Consider the following 22,923-nt stretch of genomic DNA (forward strand, 5'->3'; position numbering starts at 1 on the left):
CTTTTAATTTTTATGATAATATACAATAGAGAAAAAAAAGTAAAAATATTATATATAAAAATTAGAATGAAACATTTTTAATTATACATTTAAAAGATAAGATTTATGAAATTATATATATATATATAAAAATTAACCTTTCTCTCTTTAATATCAAAGAAGTAGTATGCATTGCTAACAACAGGCGCTGAAATCATTCAACTTCGAAACGAAACGATTCGTTTCAGCCTCGAAGCCAAACTTGAAGGAAAACACAGAGACGTCGTCATCGTCATCTTCGTCCTCTCTTCTTTTAGGAAAGCTAAAAAAACTACTCTTCAGTTAATCCTAATCCTTTCATCGCCTCCAACTTTTTCAATTCAAATTTTATCGTTAACCTATTCCTCTTTAATTTCCCCGACGCACCAAATTTTCCCTTCAAAACAATATATATTTCAATTTTTCATGTCAATCCCTTTAAAACCTCATCGATCTTGCGCTTTCCTTTAGCCTGAGGCGTTTTTGGAACCTGGGTTCGAAGAAAGATTAGATTTTGTGTTGTGGGTATTGGGATTGGGATTGGAAGGTGAAAATGAGTAACCAGAAGAAGAGGAATTTCCAGATAGAGGCGTTTAAGCACCGCGTGGTGATGGATCCCAAATACGCCGACAAGACATGGAAGATTCTGGAACATGCGATTCACGAGATTTACAACCACAACGCTAGTGGTCTCAGTTTCGAAGAGCTTTACAGGTTCCCCTCTTTTTTATTTCTCTATTTTTCTCGTGATTACGATGAATCTACGGCTTTTCTATGTTGTTTGGAAAGAAAAAAGTTGTTTCTGTTTTGCTATGCCCTATTAATTGATGTGTGGTTTTATCTTGATCTGAATAAAGATGGAAGTTTATGTGGTGATTAGGAATGTGCAATATGAATTTTAGGTGTTTGGATTGTTCAAGTTGGGGTAAGAAAGCAAATTCTATCATTTTCTATCATTTGAGCTTGATGGAAATGTATAATTTAAGGTGCTGTTGTGCCCATATGCCTAACTTGATTTGTTGCACAATCGCTTGGTGTTGGCTATCAGCTATATGTGACTATGATGTTGCAATTAATTGTTCGTGTGGTTCATTGCTTTGTTTGTGGCATGAAGTCTTTATGTGATTATCAATCTTGGATGATAGCACGAAGTGGTATTCCTCAAAATGCTACACAGTGCGTAGTAGTATTGCCGCTATTGTGGTGATATTTTTTGATACTGTATATGTAATTTTCTATTTACATATAAAAGCTCAAAAAATTTAAAACTACTCAGAATTTATGATATATTCATGAGTAACAATAAAAAAGTGTCTAAAGCAAAATATATACCAGTAAATAACCACAAAAGTCAAGGAAACAATGTGTTAATTCTTAAAGTTTCATAATTCAATAAAAGCCCTAATCAGAGGCAGAACAGAGAAAGGAGTAAAAGTTGGGTGTCATTGGAAAACCATCGAAGATGGGTGGCTCTGGTTGTACAGACAGGCAGCTGCAGAATAGAGAGAGGAGAGAAGGTCTTGAACGGAAGAGAAGTGAAGCGTGGGAAAAAAAATGGGTTTTTAATGTTCTAAAGCCAGGGGGAAAGTCAACTTTGCCCCTGGAAAACCTTTAAAATGACAAGGTTTCAAGGGCACAAACAGCATTGAAATCCTGCTTTTTTGGCTGCAAAAATATCCGTGACAAAACAATTCCCCATGGGTTGGAATTTTTGCAATGGCCAATGGCCGCTATAGTCAATGTTGTTAAAATCGAGATTTTACTTAGGATCGGAAAGAGAGTGAAACATCGTAACTCGAGAATCGTAACTCGGATCGTAAGATCTTACATTCCTACTCAAGTTATTAAAAATATAATACCCAAATTTTAAATAGAAAATATATATAAAAAAGTTTGACAATTCCTAATAGAATTAGAAAGTTCATAAGTCACAAGACTTAATAACTAAAAACATAACAATTATAAATTCATATAAATCTTGCATTCTAGTCATTTAGGAGAGCATAAATTTCTTCTTGACAACCATCATCCATGTTATCTTCATTCTCATTAATGGCATTAGCATCTCCCACCATTCCAACTCCAATTAATTCATCCTCTTCAATAGGAGGAACATCCAAATCGTCCACAAGTGCATCACCACCACCACTAGTTCCAATATCTTGTCCAACTTCAAGTATGTCTTCATTCAAGGAATTCAAATCTGAAATTTGATCATTTTCCTCCACAATCCAATCATCATCGGAAGAAAGGTCTTCAATACCATAGTTTTTTTCTTTTCTAACTCGCTTGTTGTTCAATTTGGCATTTGCCATGACATAAACTACATCATTCATGGTCTTTTGCAACAAACGATTTCTTTTCTTGGTATGGACCTAAATGAAAAATCAATTATCATATAATAGGAAAAAGGAAATGAAATACATTATATACATACAGATATACCATTTTAAATTAGAATTTTTACCCTTTCAAAGACACTCCAGATGCGCTCACAGCCGGATGAACTACATGTTAAACTCAAAACCCGAATTGCAAATTGTTGCAATTCTGGATGTTTATCTCCATAAGATTCCCACCAATCTGCTGAACTTTTGGTATTAAGAGCACGTTGAGCTATAGGATGACCAAAAAGGTCTTTTTTTTTTCTTCTTAAAATCCTGAAGTTGGTCATCAATTTTTCCTATTATTTCAAAGTCTCCAACAATCTTTTCCATGCAATCAATGAATCCTCTCTTAACTTCCCGATCAACCTTAAAATTAGGACCATAATGTAGTATAGGATTAAGGTAGTAACCTGCAGCATGCAAAGGCCTATGTAATTGTTTGTCCCATCTTTGATCAATAATTTCCCATAAGGGAATGTAGCTACAATTGAAAAAAAAAATAGTTTTCAACCAAAGTATTAAGTTTATAATTTATAAAATGAAGCGCATAGAATAGAAGATAATTACCTACTCTCATCTCCTCTAAAAGCATCTTGTATCTTTTCTTTAGCTCGATCCATTTCTTCATAAATGAACCCCATGGCTGGCTTTTCATCTGAATCCACTAAGCGCAAAACTTTAACCAAGGGAAAAGCACCTCTCATACAATTCATAGCATTTTTCCAAAACCTCTTATCTGTAACCAAATTCTCTATAAACTTTCCATCCTTGGTCTTTGCTAATTGACTAGAACTCCATTCTTCAGATGTAAACATTCTAGTTAATGGACCCTTATTCTCATTCAAGCATCCCAAGGTTAAGTAGGAAGTAGCAAAACGAGTCAAGCCAGGTCTAATCAAGTCACCCCCTTAGTAAATTTATGCAATAAAGCAATAAGACTTGTTCTACCATAGATGTATGATGTGATCCTTCTACCACTTGCAATTGTTTCACTATGAAGTGGTATCTTTTTCTCAAAATCTTCAAGCATTAAGTCAATGCAATGAGCTGCACAAGGTGTCCAATACAACTTAGTCCTTTTCTTCTTCAACATTTTCCCAGTTGCCTTGTAATTTGCTGCATTGTCTGTGACAATATGAACAACATTTTCTTCCCCAACCTCTTCAACTACATCATCTAACATCTTGAAAATTTTGTCAGCTGTCTTGCATATCTTGGATGCATCAATAGACTTCAAAAAAATTGTTCCAAGTGGACTATTTACTAAAAAATTTAATATAGTCCTCCTCCTCCTATCTGTCCATCCATCTGTCATTATTGTGCATCCAAATTTTTTCCAATAATTTTTATGATCATCTAAAGAAAGATTGGTCATTTCGACATGATACTTTAAGTATTTTACCCTAATCTCATGGTAGGATGGTGGGTCAAATCCTGGACCGTGTCGAGCAAATGATTCAAACATTTTCTTATATGCTATTGCTTCACTATTGGCTGCATTAAAAGGGATAGCATTCAAATAAAAAAATAGAGCAATGTCCTGACATGCTTCCTCCCTCAAATCCTTTTTAAAGATCTTGTTGATTGTCATTTGAGAGCTAACTTTTCTCTTGAAAAGATTTTGACTACCAATATCACCACCTTCTAATTGAGCAGCAAAACTACTACCTATTCCTTCAATGTCACCGGATTTTTTTAGGAGATTTTGTTGTAATGATGAAACAATACCCAACATTTCTTTTTTAACATCTTCAGGTACCGATCTACATGCCCCAACATCTTTGGATGTTCCTGCTAAATGATGTTTCAAACGATAAACCCCTCCTGTAAATGTCTTTTCACAAAATTTGCACCTGACTTTTCTTGCATCCCCATCAACAGAAACACCATACTTCCATGCCACATCAGTTTTCATTCTAGCGGCATTTTTATGCAATTTTCGTGGTGGTTCATTTCCTTGAGTTCCTTCTCCTGATGCTATTTTTTCTTCAATAGTTTCAAACAAATACTAATAAAAATAAGAAATTAAATGAGAAAAAAATTAGTGAAGGAAGAAAAGAATTTAAAAAAGGAATTAGTTGAATTAATATAAAAGAAAGGTTAAATTATTCAATTTTATTGATTTGATATTAAATTTTAAAAAAATATATTTATTTAGGATTTAACATCAAAAAATAAAAAAAATTATTGAATTACTATATTTATTTAGGATTGAATTTTTTAAAAAATTAACATATTTCACTATTTTTTAAAATTCTTAAAAAAATTATATAATGCTTAATTAATAAAGAAAAAATAACAATACTTCAAAAGTAATACATTAGTTATTTAAAAAAGAAAAATTATTAATTTTTAAATCTTAGAATTAATATATTTATAAAGCAAAAAGTTAAAGAAAAAATTATGTAAAAAAAATTAAATAAATTATTAATGGTGAGAATGGAGACATTCATATTTTTAAATATGTTTGAAATTTAAAATTAAAAGAAAAGAAAGAAATTAAAATATGTTTAAAACTTAAAAATTAAAAAAGAAAAACACAACAGGTAATGTATAAAATTGTAAATGTAAAAAAATAAAAGAAGATAATAATTATATACTTAAATCATAAAAGAAAAAAGAAAAAAGAAATAACATAATAAATAAAAGAAAGGTCGAGAAGTGCACAAGCCACAAAGATTAGTGTTGTTCTTCTTCTGTTGCTGCGGTTCCGTTTCTTGTTTTCTTCTTCTCGGTTCCGTTTTCTTCTTCTACGTTTCTGCTCTTCGCGGTTCCGTCTCCGGTCTTCTGCCGCTGTCGTGCGTCCGACTCCGTGCTGTTCTTCTTCTGTTGCTGCCGACTGCCGTACCGTTACTGCGTTCTTCTTCTTCTTCTACTGTAGATAAGTGTTCTTTTGGTGCTGCGGACTCGCGGAGTGCTCTTTTTCTTCTATTGCAATGCAATAATATAAATAGGAAGTAGAAATTAGGGTTTTTCTGTTGAAGATCTTCAGGTGCGATTTGTCTTTATTTTTTCAAATCGTGAAAGATCGAAGATCCCACGAATCACGCGGAAGATTGCGATTTTACTCCGATCTTATTCCGCCCCGATTATGCATCCAATTCAGCACGAAATTTTTCCGCAAATCGTAAAATCGTGCAATTTCACGCGTTGGGCCGCGATTTTAACAACACTGGCTATAGTGCTGCAAAAACTAGTGGAGTGTGCAAAAATCTGCAGCTACAACTTCAACAATTAACTTTCAAAGAGAACTTTATGTGTTTGCTTTGGATGGATAATGAAATGGGATGGTAGGAAGGATTTGGTAATGTGAATATTAATTTGAAGGATTTAACCCTGAAAATTGAGAAAGGAAGGGCTAAACCCAAACTCAAAGGAGGCCCACTCTATGTGATGTGAATCCAGCAGGGTAAAATTGAAGTCTAACAAGCCCAAAGTCATATGATAAAGAAGAAGGATTAATGGGCTGAAATTTAAGTAGTTTGGTGTTGAATAAATAAATAAGTCCATTATCTTATTTTTTAATGTAATTTTCATTTTATTAATTTTATTAAATAAGTCAGATGACTTTCCAAGTTACCTAGACCAACATTTAGTGTTTTAGGCTTAGTGGAATTTAATGAGTTAGTGGGCTGGTGAGTAGTCAATTCTAGTGGATATTAAGTGTTAGTGGGAAATTAGTGGGAATTTATGTCATCTTGCCCATCTAAGCTTATAAATAGGAACCATTTGTAAAAGTTTGAGAGAGAAAATGAATTATTCAAAATTTGGATATTTTTTCAATTGAGAGGATTTTCTCTCTCTAGGTTCTTAGGAACTACTTTTCATTCTTATCCTTGAATTTCTTAATTTAAAGTGGCGAATCTTCGTCAACTTATCAATCTTTAGGGATTGTGGCGTTGTTGTTCCATTTCTTACCTCAATCCATATTTTTTTTTCTTTTAATTTCTTAATTATGAACTTTCTAACCTAGATATATCCGTAAAATGAATCCATCCCTCTAGGTTCACATCATTTGGTATCAGAGCTTCGGCTCTAGGTTTGGAATGGCGATGGAAATTTACTATATAAGATGTTTGGTGGATGACCATCTACTCTTAGTTGTAATAGATGAATTCACTTTCAGAAATGTCGTGAGCAGCAGGGTGGTTGAGAAATTACGTCTGCCCATTGCAAATGGACAAACAACGATTAAATTCTCTATTGGAAAATATGAAAATGAAGTTCTTTGTGATATTGCTCCCATGGAGACATGCCATATGCTATTAGGGAGGCCATGGCAATACAATAAAATTATAAATCCTGAACGACCTTCTATTTGTTTTGTGAATGGTGGACGAAGGATTAAGTTGATATGTCTATCAATCGACGCTGTACATGAGGATCAACTGAAATTGAAAATAAAGATAGAAAAAGAAAGAGAAGAGAAGATGAGAGCAGAAGATGAGATACATAGAGAGGAAAATGACAACTCTAACGTTACATTTTCTTCTTTTGATGTGTCAAATGTACAGGAACAGGAGGACAAGTTTTCTTGTTTGAAGAAGCATGTCAACATCATTCCTAATGCACCTTTATACATTCAGTCCACCTTTCAAAATAAAATTCAAGAGACCTTGCACCTGGAAAATGGAGTTGATTTGTTGTTTGAAGTTACTATTTTACAAAGTTGCCACTTGAATGGGATTCAATTCCTATTCATTGAGTACGTTTGTGGTTATGAGTTTGAAGAGGTTTTATTTGTTTCGTTGATGATTAATAACTTACCAACAGGTGAAGCTAGAGATGGATACAAGCGAGATGTCTTCGACCTAGGAGGAAGCATTTGCATTCCGACAGTAGTTAGTGAATTAAATAAATTAGGAAATAAATAAAGCCTTAAGATTTAGGACGAATCTTCTCAAAGAAGGAGGGTATGATGTGAATCCAGCAGGGTAAAATTGAAGACTAACAAACCCAATGTCATATGATAAAGAAGAAGGATTAATGGGCTGGAATTTAAGTAGTTTGGGGCTGAATAATTAAATAAGTCCATTATCTTATTTTTTAATGTAATTTTTGTTTTATTAATTTTATTAAATAAGTCAGATGACTTTCTAAGTTACCTAGACCAGCATTTAGTGTTTTAGGCTTAGTGGAATTTAACGAGTTAGTGGGCTGGTGAGGAGTCAATTCTAGTGGATATTAAGTGTTAGTGGGAAATTAGTGAGAATTTATGTCATCTTGCCCATCTAAGCTTATAAATAGGAACCATTTGTAAAAGTTTGAGAGAGAAAATGAATTATTCAGAATTTGGATATTTTTGCAATCGAGAGGATTTTCTCTCTCTAGGTTTTTAGGAACTACTTTTGATTCTTATCCTTGAATTTCCTAATTCAAAGTGGCGAATCTTCCTCAACTTATCAATCTTTAGGGATTGTGGCGTTGTTCTTCCATTTCTTACTTCAATCCATATTTTTTTTTCTTTTAATTTCTTAATTATGAGCTTTCCAACCTAGATAGATCCGTAAAATGAATTCATTCCTCTAATATTATTTTTCTTTTAATGGATTCATTTTACGGATCAATCTAGGTTGGAAAGCTCATAATTAAGAAATTAAAAGAAAAAAAAAATATGGATTAAGGTAAGAAATGGAAGAACAATGCTACAATCCCTAAAGATTGATAAGTTGAGGAAGATTCGCCACTTTGAATTAGGAAATTCAAGGATAAGAATCAAAAGTAGTTCCTAAGAACCTAGAAAGAGAAAATCCTCTCAATTGGAAAAATATCCAAATTCTGAATAATTCATTTTCTCTCCCAAACTTTTACAAATGGTTCCTATTTATAAGCTTAGATGGCCAAGATGACATAAATTCCCATTAATTTTCTACTAACACTTAATATCCACTAGAATTGACTCCTCACCAGCCCACTAACTCATTAAATTCCACTAAGCCTAAAACACTAAATGCTGGTCTAGGTAACTTGGAAAGTCATCTGACTTATTTAATAAAATTAATAAAACGAAAATTACATTAAAAAAATAAGATAATGGCAAACTACTTAAATTCTAGCCCATTAATCCTTCTTCTTTATCATATGACTTTGGGCTTGTTAGTCTTCAATTTTACCCTGCTGGATTCACATCACTATGCAAGGGAGAAGTTTCAACAAGGTCCATCATTAAGGAATTGCAAGCAGGAGAGAAGCTTATCATGGAGTGAGCGACAATGACATCAACAAGATTCCAGCTGCTGTGAAGGAAATTCTGGAAGAACTTTGTTATGTGTTTCACAACCCACAAGGTCTGCCACCAAAAAGGAGGCACAGTTGTGCTATTCTGTTGAAGGAGGGAGCTTCCATTTCAAACTTAAGGCCTTAAAGGTGCCCTCACTTTCAAAACAATAAAATTGAGAAATTAGTTGCTGACACGCTTGAGGGAGGATTAACAAGGCCTAGCAATAGTCTTCATTCTAATTCCATTATTCTAGTTAAGAAAAAAGATGAAAGTTGGATATTTTGTGTGGATTATCAGGCCATGAACTAAGTCAGTCCCTAATAAATTTCCCAATTCCCATTCCTCTAATTGATGAGTTGTTGGATGGATTGGCCAGTGCAGTGATTTTTTTCCACTAGATTTAAAATTGGGGTACCATAATGTTCATATGCAGGAAAATATTCCTAACTCCTAAGATAGCTTTACACACCTATGGAGGCCATTATGATTACATACATAGTCATGCCTTTTGACTTGTCCAATGCACCTCTAACATTTCAATCCTTAATGGATGAGATGCTTAAACCATTTTTGAGAAAACTTGTGTTATTGTTCTTCAAAGACATTAATACACAGTAACGGCGAGGAGAGCCATAAGGCATAGTTGAGAAGTTTTTCAGCTACTGTAATTAAACAATTTGGTGGTAAATAAGAAAATAATGTGATTTTGGAGTAAAAAAGTAGAATACTCCGGGAAATAGTTGTCAGGAGTTGTTTCAGCAGGCCCTAGGAAGTTGAAAGCCATGCTCAACTGGTCAATTCTAAAGGATGTGAAGGGGTTGTGTGGATTTTTGGGTCTCACAAGATATTGTAGGAGGTTTGTTAAATGATATTAGCTAATTGGGACGACTCTAACAGAGTTGATCAAGCAAGATAGTTTCTACTGGTCTGTAGATGCAGAAATTGCCTTCACCCAGCTCAAGATTGAAGAAATGGGATAATTGTGTCACTTCCCAGAGTTGATCAAGAAAGACAGTTTCTATTGTTCTAAAGGGTTTTAAGGGGTTGTGTGGATTTTTGGGGCTCACAAGATATTATAGGAGGTTTGTGAAAGGATATGGCTAATTGCGATGCCTCTCATATAGTTGATCAAAAAAGATAGTTTCTATTGGTCTGTAGATGCAGAAATTGCCTTCAACCAGCTCAATATCATCAAGACTTCCTTGCTAGTCCTGGCTGTTACTGATTTCTATAAGTCATTTATCATTGAAGTTGATGCCTCAAGTAAAGTAGTAGGGGCAGACCAAAATACTATTTAGCTTTCCATCCTAGAACAGAAGTCACCAATTGGTGCCCAAAAGCTTATCTACATTTCTTTGTTGGTGATATGCCAAGATCATGGCCTTGGTGTCTGTGCTGGGTTGAGTTGTGGTTCAACACCATTTTCAATGTTTCTATCTGAATAGAGAATGCGGATACAGTTTTGGATCAGTTGCACAATAATTCGGCTATGGTCCAGGAGCAGATGAGTAGGCAAAAGCATAGGAGGGTTGTACAATTGTTGGAAGGTGATTGGCTTATATGCTCTCCATGCCTGAAAACTGCAAGATCCATCCCATATTAATTGTTAGCCAACTGAAGTGAAGGGCATTCCTTCCATTATCAGCCCCAGTAGCTCCCAGCCACGTTGATTGAAGATGCTGAGCTCCAACCCCAGTGTGAAGATATCCTTCCTCTGTTACAACAAGCAAGACTAGGAAGTGGTTTTGGCTAAATGGACTCACTTACCTCACTGGAATTTTGTGGAAATCTGTAGACACTCTATAGACGACTTTTCCATCTTTGCCCCATTTGACACAAGGGGAAAGTTATGGAAGAGGTGGGGGGCAGGGGTAAGTATTGATGGGTATCTGATAGTCAAAAAAGTCTGTGTACAGGAAGGAGACTACGTGAAAATGTAACCAAGTCATAAATAAAAGTTAGAAATTAGTTAGGGACGGAAGGAGTCAATCAGAATCTGTTAGGAGAGAAGTAGTGCTCTCAAGGGGTACTGAATAACACGGGTATTTTGCGCTAGATTCCTTCATTCAATTTTTTTTTTTCTCTTTACAAACAGTTGAGTCTATCAAATTCTGATGGTGTTATGCCAATTAATCAATGTGGTCAATCGCACCTTGAGTCCATGACAAGGCTTGGTCATGATTTAAGAGGGTTTTTAAATAATAGATATATTAATATCCATTAATCTATAATATATTGTTGAATGAGTAAAAGGCTTACATATGGCTTGGGAGCAAGGAATTAAGAGCCTCATTTGTTACTCAGATTCGATAGTTGCTATTGATCTTGTGAAGGAATCTCTCCCACACTTTCGCCAATTTGCAGCTTTGGTTCATGACATTAGAGAAGAGATGCATTGAATCAGCAGTGAACAGTATCCTTGCTGCATACTGAGAGGGGAATCATTGTGCTGATATTTTGACTAAGCTTGGAGTTTCTGAAGATGAGTGTTTGAAGGTTCATCAATGTTAGCCTCATGCTATTAGTAATCACCTTGTTGCTGATTCCAGTAGTTTTGTTTTTGCATTAAGAGTTCCTGTTTTGTTTCTTTTTCTTTATCGTATTATAACAAAAAAAAGTTTGTAGCCAAGTGTCCTTTACTCAGCTTTGGTGATACTAAACTAATAAATTATTTTTGGCATATAATATGAATTTGGTATGTGAATTTCCCTTCTAGACATGTACACATTCAGAGGGAAAATGTGTTTTTTTTTCTATGCTTATTTTTATTTTCACATGGGAAAACATGTTTTCTAATTTTACTCCTAATTATGTGTGTATTTAGAAATGCATACAATATGGTGCTTCACAAATTTGGTGAGAAGCTCTACTCGGGGCTGGTTACAACCATGACTGGACATCTCAAAGACATAGCTGAATCTGTTGAAGCTGCTCAAGGAGGTTCTTTTCTGGAAGAGCTGAACAGGAAATGGAATGATCATAATAAGGCATTACAAATGATTAGAGACATACTGATGTACATGGATAGGACCTACATCCCAAGCACCCAGAAGACTCCTGTTCATGAACTTGGGCTGAACCTGTGGAAAGAAAATGTCATTTATTCCAGCCAGATCAGGACTCGGCTATTGAATACGCTTCTGGAATTAGTATATAGTGAACGCACTGGTGAAGTTATTGATAGAGGCATTTTGAGAAATATAACAAAAATGCTAATGGATTTAGGCCCTTCTGTTTATGGGCAAGAATTTGAGAATCATTTTCTTCAAGTATCAGCTGAGTTTTACCGGGTAGAATCCCAGAAGTTCATTGAGTGTTGTGATTGCGGTGATTATCTGAAAAAAGCTGAGAGGCGTCTTAACGAGGAAATGGAAAGAGTGAGCCATTACTTGGATTCCAGGACAGAAAAGAAGATTACTAATGTGGTGGAGAAGGAGATGATTGAAAATCACATGCTAAGATTAATCCATATGGAGAATTCTGGCTTAGTGCACATGCTTTGTGATGATAAATATGAAGATTTGAGTAGAATGTATAACTTGTTCCGTCGTGTTACTGATGGTCTTTCCAAAATACGAGAAGTGATGACTTCACACATGCGAGAGTCTGGTAAACAGCTTGTTACTGATCCTGAAAGATTGAAGGATCCAGTAGAATACGTGCAGAGGCTCTTAGATGAGAAAGATAAATATGACAAGATCATAAACATGGCATTCAACAATGACAAGTCTTTCCAGAATGCTTTGAATTCCTCATTTGAATATTTCATCAACTTGAATCCTCGTTCTCCAGAGTTTATTTCACTTTTTGTAGATGATAAACTCCGAAAAGGTCTAAAAGGGGTTAGTGAGGATGATGTAGAGGTTACTCTTGACAAGGTGATGATGCTATTCCGATACCTGCAAGAAAAAGATGTTTTTGAGAAGTATTACAAACAGCATCTAGCAAAGCGGCTTTTGTCTGGAAAAACAGTTTCTGATGATGCAGAGAGAAGTCTCATAGTTAAGCTCAAGACAGAATGTGGTTACCAATTTACATCTAAATTGGAGGGAATGTTTACGGACATGAAAACCTCTCAGGACACAATGCAGGGCTTTTACGCCTGCCACCCTGAACTAAATGATGGTCCTACACTTACTGTCCAGGTTCTTACAACAGGGTCTTGGCCAACTCAGTCTAGTGTCACATGCAACCTGCCAGCAGAAATGTCTACACTGTGTGAAAAGTTTCGGTCATTTTACCTTGGCACCCATACTGGCAGGAGATTGTCCTGGCAAACTAACATGGGCACAGCAGACTTAAAAGCAACCTTTGGGAAGGGTCAGAAGCACGAGTTAAATGTGTCGACTTACCAAATGTGTGTCCTCATGCTGTTTAATAATGCTGATAGACTTAGCTACAAGGAGATAGAGCAAGCAACTGAGATTCCTGCTGCAGATCTTAAGAGATGCCTGCAATCATTGGCTTTAGTTAAGGGAAGAAATGTCCTTAGAAAGGAACCTATGAGTAAAGATATTGGTGAGGATGATGCTTTCTTTGTTAATGACAAGTTCAGCAGCAAACTTTACAAGGTAAAAATAGGAACTGTAGTTGCACAAAAGGAATCTGAACCTGAGAAACAGGAAACCCGACAGAGAGTGGAGGAAGACAGGAAGCCCCAGATTGAAGCAGCTATAGTGAGGATCATGAAATCCAGGAAGCAACTTGATCATAACAATCTTATAGCTGAGGTCACGAAGCAGTTGCAATCGCGTTTCCTGGCAAATCCAACAGAGGTAAAGAAACGGATCGAGTCTCTCATTGAGCGGGACTTTTTGGAGCGTGATGATAGTGACAGAAGATTGTATCGATATCTTGCCTAGAATTGGTAAACTTGTTTGCTTCAGTGATCAGTGTATCTTATGAATCAGGTGATAAAATTCATCTTGAAATAGCTCCATTGATTTTATTGTACATTATTTTGTTTTGCAAATTCTTTATGATGTTTCATATAAGTATCAGTATCCCCAAGCAAATTAGGGTCCTTGCCACCCTCGTTTGTAGGTTGTGAGGAAGTCTTATGTACTTTAATCCTGATAACATTGTCCACAGCTGGGAGGTATCAGTAAAATTCGTGTATTCAAGTGGATTAAACTCTAATTTTTGTATCAGAAAAGTTGAGATGACATTAATTTAGTCCCTCAAAGATGAAGCGACATCAATTCAGTTTTTTAAGTATCCATGTTTTTTTTTTGCTGATGCAATGTCTTTCAACAATAAAAGAAAAGGCTAATATTAATTCAGCGGCTCTATGTGCACAAACTGATTCGTTAATTTTGATGTCATTTTACATGATTAAGTGACCATCTTTGATAGTTATTGATATCAAAACAAATACGCGTCCTTCGAGAATGTTGTTTTGCTACGGCAAGTTCTTAATGCTGTTAATTGTTACCGTGTACGCCTTCAACTAGAAGAATCTCCTATTTTTGCAGCAGCGTTAAGTTACTGTTAGAGAATATACAGGTCAAAAAGTCATGTTGCTCTCATTTTATGATGACTCCTTGATTGCTTGGTACAAAGTCAAGAAAAAGATTAATAAATAAACAAATAAAGGGAGGGGAATGCTAGTAAAAATGCTCCTTTTATGCAATTAGTATTAGTATTATCGATTATTATTATTTTTTTAAAATTATAAAATCATGAACGAAGTTTATTAAATAATAAGTTTTAGCCAATAATAAAAAAAATGTCTCAAGGGTGTTTTATTTATTTATTGTTATTTTAAAATGTTAGAAAATATATTACTAATATCTTTTATAAATTAAAGAGCGTAAAAATGTAATATCTAAGGTATGGAGAAGAAGTTGTCTTTCATTTTGATTGTGTGACCAATTCACGAATCACGAACAATGTAGGTTGAAGAAGCAGTTTAGCTCGAACATTTTGGTATGGGTAATGAAATTATACTTTCTTGTTAACTAATAAAATATTGCAGACAAAACTAACCCCAATTTTGTTTTCTGTTCTTAATATACTTAATAGTGAGAACCAAAAAGAAGATCAAAGAGTTCGTTAGATTTCATTCTCACTTTTTGTTTCAAAAACTGAATTTTCAAATTATTTCATACTATTCAGCAATCAATTTCTCTTATAAAATCTATTAAATTTCAAAATAAGTTTTTTTAAAACAAAAAAAAATATAAATAGTTGTAAGATATTTTCTCAATTTTTTCTACTGATTTCATCAAATGCTCTGTTCAAGTGTTCAGGGACAAACTTGTAGATAACAGAAGTATACTTCGATAAAAAATCCTTCCAAACATGTTTAGAGGATAAACAATTTCAATATGGCCTAAATTTGTCCTTTTCTCTTTAGTGCTCCTCTCTCTGCTTAAGTGACCCTTTGAAATTTCAATTCACAAAGCTGAAGAAATGTAGTAGCAGTAATTCAGATTATTACAAATGGGTAATAATTATTAAACCATACAGGAAAGTAGCAAGTTCCACAAAGACACAGTTTTATGACAATTACAATTCTCTTTGATAAAATGAAACTTCTCTTCCACTGTTTTTCAGGACACCACTGGTGTAATTATTATTATTGTTGTTTTAAGTAGCGTGAGAAATTTCACTGAAGCATAGTACAACAGAAAACAGACAGAAATTTCAGAGAACAGCTTAAAAGAGTAGCACCGAAAAGGAGCGTACAACGTAGAAGACATAAGAGATGAAAAAGACTAGTAAAATGGTTGGTTGCTTAAACGTCAGCATCAATGACTGCATTTTAACCATTTAGTACGAGACGAAGTAACTGCCAAGCAAAATTCTTAAGAAGAAAAGAACCACACTTTTTGTTGGCTTAGTTGCCATGTTACCTTTATAAAAGCTATTTCCACCAGCATGGTTTGGCAAAGTAGCAGCTTAAGAGATATCTCTTCAGGCAATTCTTTACACAATGGCAGTGAAATCAGCAATCTCAGTCACATTCTTCTGCTTAGTTTTGTTAGCACTAGCAAATGGTTCGAATGCTGGCAAAATTGCAATCTACTGGGCCAGAATGGCAATGAGCGCACGCTGGCCGAGGCTTGTGCCACAGGGAACTATGATTATGTGATCATAGCCTTTTTGCCAACCTTTGGAGATGGCCAAACTCCCATGATTAATCTTGCTGGTCATTGTGATCCATACAGTAATGGATGCCCTGGCTTAAGCTCAGACATCAAATCTTGTCAAGCCAAAGGCATCAAGGTATTGCTCTCTTTAGGAGGCGGTGCTGGAAGCTACTCAATTGCATCCACTCAGGATGCAAGCCAAGTAGCCACTTATCTTTGGGACAACTTCTTGAGGGGACAATCATCATCTCGCCCTCTTGGCCCTGCTGTTCTTGATGGCATTGACTTTGACATTGAAGGTGGATCAAACCAACACTGGGGTGATCTTGCCAGGTTCCTCAAAGGGTATGGAAAGCAAGTGTACATAACTGCAGCACCTCAGTGCCCGTTTCCTGATGCTTGGATTGGAAATGCTCTCACAACAGGCCTTTTTGACTATGTTTGGGTCCAATTCTATAATATCCCTCCTTGCCAATACACTTCTGGTGAAATTAGTAACCTTGAAGATGCATGGAAGCAGTGGATATCAGGTATCCCTGCCAACAAGATATTCTTGGGATTACCAGCTTCACCACAGGCTGCAGGAAGTGGCTTCATTCCTGCTTTTGATCTTACTTCCCAAGTGCTTCCAGCCATTAAGGGTTCTGCTAAATATGGAGGTGTTATGCTGTGGTCTAGGTATTATGATGTTCAAAGTGGATATAGCTCCTCCATTAGGAGCCATGTGTAATATCCAAAGTCTATCTACCAGCAATTTGTAATATGAATTATTTATCTCTGTATTGCTGTATGTTCAAATATTCATGCCTATGATGAGAAGTATGTTTATTGGTTCAAATGAATACTGTGGGGGTTGAATGTTGTGAACCAGAATAAATAAGTGTGTAATTGGAACCAGACTATGTACAACTATCTCGAGTTCTTATCACTAGATCGACACACATGCGCGCATACACACACACATATATATATATATATATATATATATATATATATATATATATATATATATATCAATTTATTATTATTATTGTTAGAACATGCAATGGGTGGCGGAACCGAAAAACATAAAAAACCATAAAACAGAGAAGACGAAAGGTGAAGGAACATAGCAATCTCGTATTTGTTGGATGACTATCCTGTTTTGCATATTTTTCATTCATATATAAGACAAATACATGAAAAATAAAAGTCATACATCATGCACATACATGTTGTCAGCAAAATGCATCTACCTAACATCATAAGAGGTGTAGATTTTCCAAAAATAAGATACTTAGTAGCACATGACTGAAGTAAGCAAACATTGCTATATTAGAACTTTACCCACTAATACAAGCAACCATAATTAATTACAACAATAAAAAAATAAAGAAAATTTTTAGTAGTTTAGCGCTCCTCCTTAAAACTTTTCTTAAGGACTCCCAACTTGCTTCTTAACTCATTAAACTTAGCATTTAGAGGTGTCTTAGTGAGTATGTCTGCCAATTGCTCCTCGGATATGTAATACATCAACTAAACACCTCCATTTTTCTTAGCTTCCCATATAGCTTGGAATTTGACATTAATATGTTTGATTCTTCCATGTTGAATTGGATTCTTAACAATCAAAATAGTTGACTTGTTATTGCTTCTTAGAGTTCCATGTATCAAGTGAAAAAACATGTCTCATTGTGCTCTTAGAGTCATCAACAGATCTAGCCCAATCATTATCAACAAAACATTCAACCTTTCCATCAATTTTATTGTACCAAATGTCAAAATCAGAGGTACCTTTTAAGTATCTCAACACTCTTTTGCCTATACCAGAGTGTGTTAAACTTGGTAAGCGCATGAATCTTAAAGTAAACTACTGCAAATATCAAATTTGGTCTGATTGCAGTCAAATAACGAAGGCATTACCAACCAAACTTCTATATTGAATCACATCCGCCTTTGCATCACCATTAACCTTGGAGAGTTTTTCATTAACAGCAAGTGGAATTGAAACAAGATTTTAGCTTTCAATTTGAATTTTTTCAACAAGTCATTGGCATACTTTTTCTATGAGAAAAAAACTTCATCATCAACCTGATGCACTTACATCCCCAAAAAATATCTCATGACTCCTAGATTTTTCATTTCAAAAACCTGCAACATGATCTTTTAAATTCTTCAATTTCATCAATATCATCACCTATAACCAACAAATTATCAACATAAACCACAATTTTCTTTCCATTGCTATAATCTTTCACATAAAAAGTAGACTCATTTTGGCTCCTCTTGAAATCATTCTGCAAAAAATGAAAATCAATTATGTTATACTAAGCTCTTGGAGTGTGTTTCAACCCATACAATACTTCATGAAGCTTATAAAATTTTTCTTCATGACTTGCAACAATAAAACTAGCAAGCTATTCAATATAAATTTCCTCTTGCAACATTCCATTTAAAAATACAAATTTAACATCTATGTGAAGGATTTTCCATCCATATTAGCTGCTAAAGCAACAATTAGTCTAATTTATTCATGTCGAGCAACTGGTGCAAATGTATTATGTAACAGCCCATTTTTCGTGGGCCAAAGGCCCAATTCGTGGCCCAGAACGGGCCGTTTCAATTATGAAACGGGTCGTTCTGGAATAGTGAGTATGGCCAAAATTGTAGAAGCTGAACGGGCCGTTCTGATGGGAGAACGGGCCGTTCTGGTTTGGAGAACGGGCCGTTCTGGAAGCAGAACGGGCCGTTCTGCTGGGTTTGAGAACGGGCCGTTCTGGTTTGGGAACGGGCCGTTCCAGTTGAAAAATTTACGTAGGTTTGAAGGGACCAGAACGGGCCGTTCCGATTTTGGAACGGGCCGTTGTGGTAGGTGGGCGAAAAATCCTATAAATAGGCCTCAAATCCTCTCATTTCTACACACCTCTCATTCTCACTCTCTCTTCTCTTCTGTTCTCTCTTTCGTTCCTCTTCTTCTCTCTGAAGACCAAGAGGAACTCAGAGGATGAGGTTCTGCTCCAGTTTTAGTTCCGATCCTTGTTTAAGGAAAAAGAGGAGGAGGTTCTGCCCGAGTTCCTATTTATTCAGGTACGGGGGAAAAAAGGGTTATTTATATGTGGAGTTACATGAGGGAATTGGGTAGAAGAAGAGCCCTTAGGATTATGAGCAATTTTATAATTATTTCTGTTTGAAAAATTATTGGCATTATTTGATTCTGTATGAATTTAGGAGTATGAATATATGATTTATTTGTAAAAATAATGCTCTGGGAGAGAGAACGAAATTATAGAAAAGTGCCTGTAGGCTAGGTTTTGGAAAAATTGAAATATTTCTGTTTGAGGAATTAATGATACCATTAGATTCTGTATGTGTTGAGGATTAGAAATATATATTTAATTTGTAAGAATGATGATCTGAGAGGGAGAACGAAACTGTAGAAAAGTGTCTGTAAGTTAGGTTTTGAAAGAATTGGGGGTTTTATGGTTTATGTTAAAGTTATATGAAATTGATAATTCCATTGTTTATAATATTAATTTATGAATGTTATTATTGTATTGATTGATAAGAATGAATGATCTTGATGTGAATTACTTGAGGGGTGTGTAAACCCTTATTTTGTTGGGCTTATCTGTTGTGTATGTGAGGTGGAATTGTGTACGTGATGTGAATTTGAATTATGAGATGAGATGTTGTATGGATGTGATTATGATTGTGATTGTGGTGCCTCACATCAGTGACTAGGGATGGCACGGCCCCTGGGTAAGTGGTGCTACAGGGAGGGCGTGACCCTAGCATGGTGTGGGATGGGTAAGAAAGTTAACACACACCACTTATGTCGATTATGGCAGCCCTGACATAGGGTTAATTGCAAGAGACTGTATGGATTGTAATTTGATTGTGGTTCCTCACACCAAAGGATCAAGGATGATACGAACCCTGGTAGTTGATGTTTCAGGGACGAGCGTACTCCCGGATGATCAGGGATGATACGAACCCTGGGTAGGTGATACTTCAGGGACGAGCGTACTCCTTAAATGACTAGGGATGACACGGCCCCTGGGTAAGTGATGCTACAGGGAGGGCGTGACCCTGGTTTGGTGTGGGAGGCAATTAAATTGTATCACTTGTGTCAGATGTGGCGAGGTCTTGACATAGTGTTAATTGTAAGATTGGTGTGAATTATGGATGTGGAAATGATATTGTTAATTGTAAGATTGACATGAATTATGAATATGGAAATGATGTTGTAAATTGTATAATTGGTGTGGATTATGATGGATTGAGATATGTATGTGAAATGAGATATGTTAAATGTGAATTGAGATGTGAAGATGATGAATGATTGATATATATATATATATATATATATATATATATATATATATATTATTAAATAATGAATTATGATGAGATTATATTGTGATATGTTTGTATGTACTTTGCATATAGATATTTTCTTTTCTCACCATATAAACTGTGGATATTTTAGGTGAAGAAGATCCGGCTACGAGTGGCATCTAGAATGCCAACAGTTAAATTATAGGAATGCTCTGATAATGTGACATTGGGGCAGAGGATTTCTAGGACAGAATATTTATATGGATTTGGTATTGTAATAAATGATTTTAAAATTGTAAACTCTTAAATTTTACCTTTCAAGTTTTATTTTTCAGTCATTGAAGAAAGAACAGTTTCGAAGTTTTATGTGAACCCATTTGCGAACCCTTTGAAAGTTTATTCTTCTTAATTAAATTATATTATATATGTGTTGGGGTAATAAGGGTGTCACATTTAGTGGTATCAGAGCAGGTCGATCCAATCGGCCGTGAGTTATGAGTCTACTATGCTTATTTGTTAGATGAATGATAGAATGAATCGATTGTCAAATTTATTGATATGTTAGTATGATGATTGATTTTGTTTGTTGTTATTTAATTGTGTGTACTCTAACAATGTTTTGCATTATGATGATGATAACGATGGTGATGTTTCCCTTGTATTGTTAGTGTTGTGTTTACACTTATATTATTTTTTCATAGTTTGGTTGAAAGACATGATATAGCTTAGTTGATGCTATTCATGATTGTTCATTTGTTTTGATACTTATTGCTTATGTAAGAAGTGGTGGTTGAGTGGTATCGCTCGTGTTGTGAGCATATGTGCCAGTAATAGTGGACGAAGCCTTGTGCTAACCAACTAGAACTATTAGAACCTTAGATGTGGGTAAGACATTGATTTATCGAGTGTATTAAGAGTTTACGATTGGTGGAGTTTCTGAAAACTATAGTTGTAGTGATTGAATCCAAAAGGTTATGTGTTGAGCATTAGAGCTTTGAGCATTCTTGATGAAAGGTCAAAGTATTGGTGATTCCCTTAAGTTTTGATACTTGCATATTAACCTAGTTAGGGTTAGGTTGCATGAGGATTTTATTTCAGTTATAAGTCTTTTATGCTGAATGTGTGAGTTGAATTGGTTTAGAATTGTAGTGAAAAGCTTGGATATGAGTTTAAGGTGGAAAGAAGTGATTTTGGAATGGTTGAGGTATTTTGTGGGATGTTAGTACACTATTGCTGTATGGTGTAGGGAATATTTTCGTTGCAGTTTTGTTGTGCCAATAACAGTACCGTATTGACAGATTTAGATTTTATGGTCTTCACAAAAGTTGTAGCCTTGAATGTTATATTTCCAATGGAACTGGAATCAGATAAAACGGAGGTCTAGAACTTTAGTTATAGCTACTTTAGTGATCAAAGGTCTAGTTGTAAGCGCCGAATATATCTGCTGAGGTTTTTGAAATTTTTAGCTAAGAAGATGATCTTTTTGGAATCTTATGTCTTCATAAGAGTTGTAGCTTATTTTCTTAGCTTTCTTTTGAGATAGGTTTGAGATCATTTGGATGAGTATAACTCTCTGTGTGTCAATTTCTTTTATAGTTGTGGAAGGTGGGTATATGTTGTCATGATGTTTTTGAGTTCTTAGGCATAGCAAGGATAAAAATAGATTTGGATATGATGTTTTGAGGTTTTGTCATTGAGAGGTTGTTTAAGATGATATGATGCTATGTGGTAAAGTTGGTTCATGTACGTGCTATATGGAGTAAATGGTGATTGATTCGTACATGCTTAGGAATGGTATATATGAAGGTTTAAAGTAGGTATTCTAATACGATTTGATATGCATGTATGTTGATATGAGGATAGATGACCTTATGGATCATTTAGTGAGTGTTTATGTGTTTAGTAAGATTGACCTTAGGGTGTGATATCATCATATTAGAGATGAGGATGAAGATGTATCCAAGACAGCTCTACGATAATTTATCTAAGTATGATTTTTAATTATTTGAAGTGAGTTTTCTAGGTCCTGTAATTTCTGGCGGAGGTATAACGTAGATCTATCTAAGATAGAAGTTGTGCTTAAGTGAGCGATACTATTAGTGAGGTTAAGAGTTTCTTGGGTTAGCTCATTACTACTAGAGATTTATTGAGTAAATTTTTAAGATAACATTACTTTCGACTAGGTCGTCTAGGAAGAGTGTTGTCCTTGTGGGGGATAATAAGTATGAGAGTAGTTTTGAAATTCTTAACGAAAGATTGACTAGTGTTAATACTACTAGATTTTAGTAAGTCTTTTGTGGTATATAGTTATGCTTCTAAGATAGGTTTGGACAGAGTGTTGATGCAAGAAGGAACAATAGTAACTTATGCTTCTAGGAAATTGAGAATTCATGAGAGGAATTACCTTACCCATAACCTTGAGTTAGTGATTTTGTCATTTATACTAAGATTTGGAGACACTACCTATATGATTCTTAGCTTGAGGTATTTAGTGATCATAAGAACCTTAAATATCTTTTGACCAAAGGAGTTAAATATGAGATAAAAGAGATAGTTGGAATTTCTTAAGGAATAAAATTTTGATCTTATTTATTATTTGGCTAAAGCCATTGTGGTGATCGATGTTTTGTGTAGGAAACCTTTATATTTATCTTCCCTTATGATTAGAGAGATGAATCTTTTGGCTCAAATTAGAGACTTAAGTTTGGCTTATAAGGTTACCCTTAGTAGTGTGAGACTAAGTATGACTTGAGTAGTGAATGGATTGTTGAAGGAAATTGGAGAAGCATAATTTTGGTGACAAGATATGAGGTTATAGGATAAGGTGATGGATGAGAGTTTGACTTGGGTATAGATGGAGTGGTGAAATTAGAGATCTGATATGTAT

The 22,923-nt window shown here is 35.0% G+C and overlaps 1 protein-coding gene and 1 pseudogene across 1 annotated transcript; both read left to right on the forward strand.

Moving 5' to 3' along the window:
- The first annotated feature begins 160 nt into the window (after positions 1–160).
- Positions 161–13,839, forward strand: LOC109816248 (cullin-3A). Its single transcript, XM_083071000.1, has 2 exons — positions 161–732; positions 11,450–13,839. The coding sequence occupies exons 1-2, from the start codon at positions 572–574 to the stop codon at positions 13,485–13,487; spliced, it is 2,199 nt and encodes a 732-aa protein (XP_082927126.1). The 5' UTR covers positions 161–571; the 3' UTR covers positions 13,488–13,839.
- A 133-nt stretch (positions 13,840–13,972) lies between these two features.
- On the forward strand, positions 13,973–16,666 carry LOC109816258 (acidic endochitinase-like; annotated as a pseudogene).
- Positions 16,667–22,923: the final 6,257 nt, after the last annotated feature.

Source organism: Cajanus cajan, chromosome 3 (genome assembly GCF_000230855.2).
Source record: "Cajanus cajan strain Asha chromosome 3, NIPB_CcT2T_4, whole genome shotgun sequence".
NCBI lineage: Eukaryota > Viridiplantae > Streptophyta > Magnoliopsida > Fabales > Fabaceae > Cajanus > Cajanus cajan.